General features: G+C 49.0%; 1 protein-coding gene across 1 annotated transcript; it reads left to right on the top strand.

The window, feature by feature from the left end:
- Nucleotides 1–471: 471 nt before the first annotated feature.
- LOC129557374 (protein SPATA31F1-like) lies at nt 472–6,844 on the top strand. The gene is made up of 4 exons (XM_055427926.2): nt 472–612; nt 1,191–1,236; nt 1,751–1,811; nt 2,805–6,844. The coding sequence occupies exons 1-4, from the start codon at nt 472–474 to the stop codon at nt 6,550–6,552; spliced, it is 3,996 nt and encodes a 1,331-aa protein (XP_055283901.2). The 3' UTR covers nt 6,553–6,844.
- Nucleotides 6,845–7,062: the final 218 nt, after the last annotated feature.

Here is a 7,062-nt window from a genome sequence, read left to right as displayed (position 1 = left end):
ACATACATTTTCAGTACAGGTGGAGTTTATAGAGGTTCCTCTGTTCCAGCGACTCTTTCTCAAAATGTACCTAATGTTCCTAAACACTCAGTTTTCAGTGGATGGCTGACAAGACAGCTGTCACAAAGGAAGAGCAGAGCTGTCAGGCTGGTGGAGGCTCTGACATTTCTGTGGAAAGTGAAGACAAAGTGGAAGCAAAGACATTGCCTGCAAGCGACACCTTCAGTCCTTACAACAAGATACCCTCATTTACAGACTGAATCACCACGTGAGCTTCTCTAGACAGGTATGTCTTTTGATACCACACCTGCCCTGTGAAACAGGCAGGCTTTGTGATGTAGACTGATGGCTGGTTCCGTCATCTGTGAGGTGGAGACTGTAGGCATAGCATGGAGAGTCATTAGGCACCAGGACCCTGGATGCCTCCATATAGGAATGGTTGGTCTCCTCATGCTAATGAGGTTTTAGACCATGCTGATACCGACTTCTGTTCTGTGGGATTTAGGGTATCTCTTATATATCTGTGGCTCCATCTTCATTATTATCCTAACTATCTGGCAAGTGAAAGACAGTTACTGTGGATTAACGGAACATAAAAGGAGCTGCTGCCCGGTAGGGAAATATGACCATGGCTGCACTAGTTAAGTCTTAGATAAGACACATTCAGTTACTCTTTATAGTACTTCTCTTTCTCAGAGCCTAGAAATAATGCCCTGCTAGCCCACCCCTTCTGTATATTCTAGTTGAAAAATTAAGAATTTCTATCTGACTTGGGTTGAGTGCCAGATAAAAATAGAATCTACCTCACTGGATTTCTTCTGACCTCCCAAAATGGGGGATTTTTCTGATTGGTGGACTTAGTAAGCAGAAGTCCTTGGCTGAGAACCACCAACCATTTAATCAATTCCATTATTCCTCCTGTATCACACTAAGCCCCCTGACAACTTGTCCTGAGAAGGGGGACAGGAGGTATAGAATATGAAAAGCACTGAAGTAAGTGTGAAATAAGTAAAAAAATGAAACTTGGGTGAAAAGCTGGAGTACATGATGAACATATAGAAAAGTGTATAAAATACAGACATATACAGAAAAAGACTGTGAAATGTATATTTCCTTTGTCTCATTTTGGCTGTGAAAAAAAAAAAAAATGGTGCCCCAGCTTCACACTCTTTTAATTCTTTTTCTTTAAGAGTCACCGAAAAGTCAGACAAGGGGCTAGAGATGCAGCGTCAAGAGGTAAAGTCTCAGTCTCTGCTCTGACTCCCCTCCACTGTGGGTGAGGAACCCTGTCCCTTGATGGGCCCTGGTGCCAGGAGCCACGTACTCTAACCACTGAAGACTTCTACTGTCTAAATTGACAAATTCTCCCAGAAAAAAATAGGGGGAATGGGAAATCAAGTCTGGGAATGTTCTAACGTCCATCTTACCCCTGGGAATGAAAAGAGAGGAAACACGGGAGAAGTCCTTAACTGTGTTACTTACTAGTTTTATGACCCTCTGAAAGTCTCTTCATCTCTCAGTCTTGTTCCTATGAAACAGTATCTGATGATCCTGCCTCACTCACAGCATAGTTGTGAAAATCAAATGAGAGCAGGCCCAGAAGAGCACATCATACCTGGTTAAGTCATACACAGACGTGCTTTACAGCACTCACTGTTGGAGTTTGCAACCTCCTCTCATTCAAAGGCTTCCTATAGGATGTCCCTGAACCCTCTCCTGCTCCATGTAACACTGTCTCCTGGTTTCTCAGCTAGGAGACTTTCCCAGGAAGAAGCTGAAAAGCCGTGGGAGCTGCTTTCTGTCATGAGAAGGTGATCGCTTGCTCTTTGCAGTCTCCCAGTTCCCAGCCTGGCCTGTGATCATTTGTCTGCTTGACCTGTGACAAGGTTGGAGAGAAGGAGAATGGCTGGGAGGGAGCCAGATACATTGGAGCCTGGAGCACTGGTTTGGAAGGTTGCCAGGGCAAGGGGCGCTCAGATACTTCAGAAGAGAGTGTCCTAGTTCTCTGTGCTAGGCTCAAGTGGCCCTGGAATTCAGGAGTTCACTAGTAGATGCACTAGTTCATAAAAGACTCCACATGGTTTTGCATTCAAGCCACAAGACAAGTTATACAGTCAGGAGAATAGATAATTAAGTACATAATTAATTCATCATTTTCATATTCTCTTTACAGCTATACCCATTCAAGGGCAGACCCCTGGACCCTGCTGACATTACCTCCTCTGGTTCTGTCTTCAGGGAGGTCAGTTCCTGGGGCAGCCCTCAGACAGGAGCTTGTCATTATTTCTTTCTTCTCTAGATCTCTAGAGAAAGGGGACAGACTCTAAAGAGATGTTGTGTATACTCTTTAATCCCCAGAACAGAGTTCCCAAAAGGATCTCCTTTTTCATAGTTTGGAAATACTGAATACCAGGCCACAGCCCTGGCCCCTAAAGAGAATGACTCCAGGTTCTACATGGTGATGTGCCTAGTGCTGTGCCATCAGCTAAATATTGCATCCCCTGTCTGCCTGGTTCCTTCTAGCTCAGCTTCTCGACCCAGGTCACAAAGAACTCACCCACTCTCTCAAGGCCCTGTGCTCCCATCAGTTGTCTGAGATCTTATCCAATAAGCCCCAGGCCCTCAGCCCAGCCCACCATAACTTGCCAAATATCATTTCCCTAGAGGAAAAAAATAGATGAGTAAACAGGCAGCAGAGGCAGGCCCTTGAGCTTATAGGACTAGAGGAGGGCAGCCCAGTCTCAGGCCAAAGAGGCAGCTGTCACTCCATCAGTAACAGACGGTTGCCATGTTTCCCTCCCCAGCCAGGGCTGGCTTCCTCAAGAGGGGAGTGTGCGGCAGCTCCTGTGTGAAGATCCCTGCTGCCAAACCTGCAACGGCATGGCTCTGGAGATTCAGCAGGTACTGGCAGATGAGAATACCCTGGTCTCCCCAACTTCAGGGGAGCCAGCAGAGGACTCCTCTTGCCTAGAGGTCTTGTCCACGCCTAAAGTATCTTTCCAGCAGAGTACGGAGCATCATTCCCCACACTCCAAAGACCTTTCACTTCCATCTGCAAACCTCACAGTGTCACAGAAATCCTTGGCGCAGTCAGTGGCCCAGTCAACTGGTACAGCTGGCATCCGTGATTACTGGGCTGAACACCTCAAGCTAAGGCAGGGATTTCAAAAGCCAGAGGTGCCCAGGGGCCAAGAGACTATGCTTTCTTCAAGATTTGAGGAGCCAAGGGTTTCAGTGAACCTGCAGGAGATAATCCAGAACCACCCCAACCTTGTCTGTGGGAACCAAGGCCAGTATCCCTTGAATTCCCAGGTTTCTCTGCTGACCCTGAATCAAGAAGTCACAGCTCTGACACATCCTATGGCCTTAAATATGGTCACTGTCCTCCCTGCCCACCTGCCGTTCCTTAGTCCTGAAGTCCTGAGGCTTCTTGAGGTGCATGTAAGAAGACTGATGCATTTCCAGAGGTGGGGGCTCCCCAGACGTGTGGAAGAGTCCCTGAGGCAGCTTATGCCAAACCTGCCACTATTTTGCCACCCTGTACATAATCAACCAGTTTCTTTCATCCAGAATGATATTTCTCAGTTCTCTGTTGAGAAATTCGGGACCATTTCATACCAGAACTGGGGCTCATGTATAGCTGGCCAACCCACCCAAGCCTTCTGGGTTTCTGAATGGTCCATTATGGACCCAGAACAAAGACACTACTACCAGCAAATCCCAAACCATACGACTGTAGCCTCACCCTATGTAGTTCTTAAAGAATTAAGTGGCCTTTATCTAATGCCCGGGCAACAGGCTAGTGATTCAGAGGGCCCTGTGCAGCCAAAATACAACCAGCTATTCTGTGGCCTCCCTTCTCTGCACAGTGAGTCCCTGGTTGATACCTTCTTAGGTTATCAAGGCCTCTCCATGAATGGGAGCATGTCCAAGCACTCCTTGAAGGATCCTTTTCTCTTCAAGGAGCTCTCCTGCTTCCCTCTGATGCCTAAAACTCTGCCCCAGTCAACTCTACCCTCTTCTCCATCTTCCCCAAATTGGACAGCTCCACCTGAGCACCAACAAGCTCAGATCAGTACCCCTTTGCTGACTCTGGACGAATGTGAAGCCTTGGAGTGGCACCTGCTGCAGAGGCAGCTCCAGCTTCAGTGGGACTTTCCAGATGTTTTCCAGAGAGATCGACACACTGAGAGCCCCATGCAGTGTAAGCCCAGTGACCAAGCCCAATCTTCTGAGACTGTAAAAACTTCCTGGCCAGGTCAGCCTGTCTCCACCATCACAAAGGAACTATTCTTCCCAGAGCATGCCAGGAGGCTGCTGGAATTCCACCTCCAGAGACAGTTGGTTCATGATCACTGGAGCCTGCCCTGGAAGATCCAGTGGTCCATCCAGTTGCTTCTGCCCCCTGTTGGTCAGCAGACTCTGTCCTGGAGCAGCATAGCCCTGGACAATGTGAATGTCCCCCAACCTACAGCTCTAGAGGGCACTGGGGTTGGCGACCCACTCCCAGCCATTAAGGACCCAGCGTCAGTCCCTATGATTGACCAGGCCAAGGCAATATGGCAGAGACATGTTGACTCCAAATGCGAGGAGATTCACCAGCGCAAGGTTCCTGTCTGTATACATGGCTCTTGCGAGTTCAGAATTCCTGGGGGCCTGCAAGTGGTTCCCTTCACCTGCATCCCAGAAAGCAAGCCCCTGGAACTACAAGCAGCAGATGACCTGGACAAACGACAGGAAGTTACACCCTGGATGCCAACGGCCCTTGACCAGCAGCAACAAGCCTCATCAGATGCTCTCATTAAACATCCTAAGTTGCCCTGGGCCCTGTCTCAGGGAGCCATTGAGAAACTGAAGACAACTTTACAGCACAAGTATCTGGCCTTCTTGTCTGGGCTGCCTCCTCTTTATTATGTGGCTCTCTCCAGGGCTATGGCTCCAGCAATCACTTCCCCAGCTATGAAGACAGAGATGGTGCCTGGACCTGTCCAATTCCCAACAGAACCTCCGACTCAGGTGCCCTCACCTGAAGAGCAGGGTCTGAGTTGTGGGCCAGGCTTTCAAGATGGCAATGAGGCTTGTGCAGATGCTGCAGGTGAATTCCAGGCTGAAGTGCAAATGGAAGGAATAATCAAGATGGTGCCTCGAGAAATCCAGACAGGGCCTGCGAGGCCCTGCTCACTCAGGGAACCCATCTTGACTAAACTAAATTTCCATCTGAGAAAGAAGATCCTAGAGATACAACTGGGAATTCCCCTAAAGGCAAGGGAGTCCAGAGAACAAACTGTAGCAATGCCAAAGAACATGTGCACACAGGAGTCTCCTGGGAATCTAAACAACCAAGGAAAACTACCACTCCAGGATCTCCCCATCCCACCAGATACGCCACATTCCCCAGATCCAGAATGGCTCCACCTCACAGAAGAGCTAGCCACGGAGTTAAAGACAGTGCATCAGAAACAGAAGCAACATCATTTCAGTGCAGCACACAGTGATTCTGTCCACTGGCCCGCCCAGATCTCACAATCCAGTGGGGACATGACAGAGGCCAAGGCCCAGGTGCATTGTGTTCAGCTGGAAGCCAGTGTGAACAACCCCAGCCTGGAGGAGCCCTGGAGTTCTGAGCCCCATAGGCCTGACAAGAGCACGGACTCAGACCAAGTTCCCACAGAAAAGAGAAAGAAGCCAGGCAAACCCAAATCAGTTGGGGACCACGGAGAAGGGGATGCAAGCTTCACACTCTCCTCCACAAGAGAAAAAAGCCACTCAACTGAAGCACAAAGGCCAGAAGGGCTGCTCCTGAACAGGACACCCCACAGCTCCTATCACCAGAGACGTCATTTCCACCTTGATGCTCCCTGCCAGCACAGTCCTAAGCATTACCCTCAGCTTAAACTCTCAGAGCTACCTTCTGGAGTCCCTGAGGGGAAAGACTCTGAGAAGAATGACCTGCGAGCCAGTCAAGCCAAGCTCAATGTCATCCTCAAACCAGCAAGAGTTCCTGAGAATGCCCAGCCTGTGGTTCCCCAGGTGTCACAGGGCCAGCCTTTCCTGGACCAACTCACTCCAGGTAACCCATTGCAGAGCCACACTTTACATGGTCAAATGTTGCAGGGGCCAGTGATGCCAGGCTATACTCACCAGAGGCCCAGTCTTCCAGATTCTGGCTTTAGAAATAAGATGAAATCTTCTTTGCACTGTATTAGCCTCAAAACAAAAGGCAAAGGGCATAAGGAATCCATGTCCTCCACCTCTGAGAAAATGGCTAACACAAGAAAAGTAAATGTAGCAGAGAGCCTGGTTCCAGCCAAAAGTCCCAAGGAGAGAACTAAGACAGAGAAGGCAAGAGGGGACCTGAAGGCCCAATTTCCACCCCCTGAGAAGCAGATGGGCCTGGCCTTCACAGACATACCCCGGTCCCTGGGCAGCAAGCTCTGGCACCACTCCCACTCACATCAACTCCACTCAGCCTCTGTTCTGAACACCCCCCACCACTGCCCTCGGCACTGTCCTCGAGTGGTTTGTGCCACCCAACCTGGGAACCCACGCTGACCCTCAGCTGTCACCTCAGACAAAAACACTGGTCTGCTCAAGAAGACTCGACACAATCAAAAGACTTCATAGTCTCCCCAATGTCTGCAGCCCTTCAAGAGGATGCTACTGTAATTTTCATTAATGTACAGGTAGGCAGAATACCACCCAAAATACACTCTATATCTCTAAGCAGAGAGTTATGTGTCTGCTCTTTTCTCCACTGTGGTGGAAAGGCACATGGGAAGTAAATGTTCTTCCTATCTAGAAAAGGAGCTGTAACTCACACTTAAGCTGGATCAGCATTCCACACAACAACCCCCTCACTGAACCGTGGAGAAAGGGACATAAGCAGAGAAGGAAGGCCCTTGTCTAAGGTACACTGAAAGTAAAGGTCAAGCTTTACTTCTGTCATAGCATCCTTGGGCACAGAGGACCATTGTGGGCCTGAGGATAGTACTGTCAAGAAGGCGTAGCCAGGAATCCCACAAGCAAAATTCATTGATGATTTCTATATATGCCCACAATCTG

This window comes from Moschus berezovskii, chromosome 7, assembly GCF_049115385.1.
Source record: "Moschus berezovskii isolate FMDL1 chromosome 7, NW_MosBer_1.0, whole genome shotgun sequence".
NCBI classification, from domain to species: Eukaryota; Metazoa; Chordata; class Mammalia; order Artiodactyla; family Moschidae; genus Moschus; species Moschus berezovskii.
The sequence above is the reverse complement of the archived record's forward strand: the minus strand, read 5'-3'. Positions and strand labels throughout refer to the sequence as shown.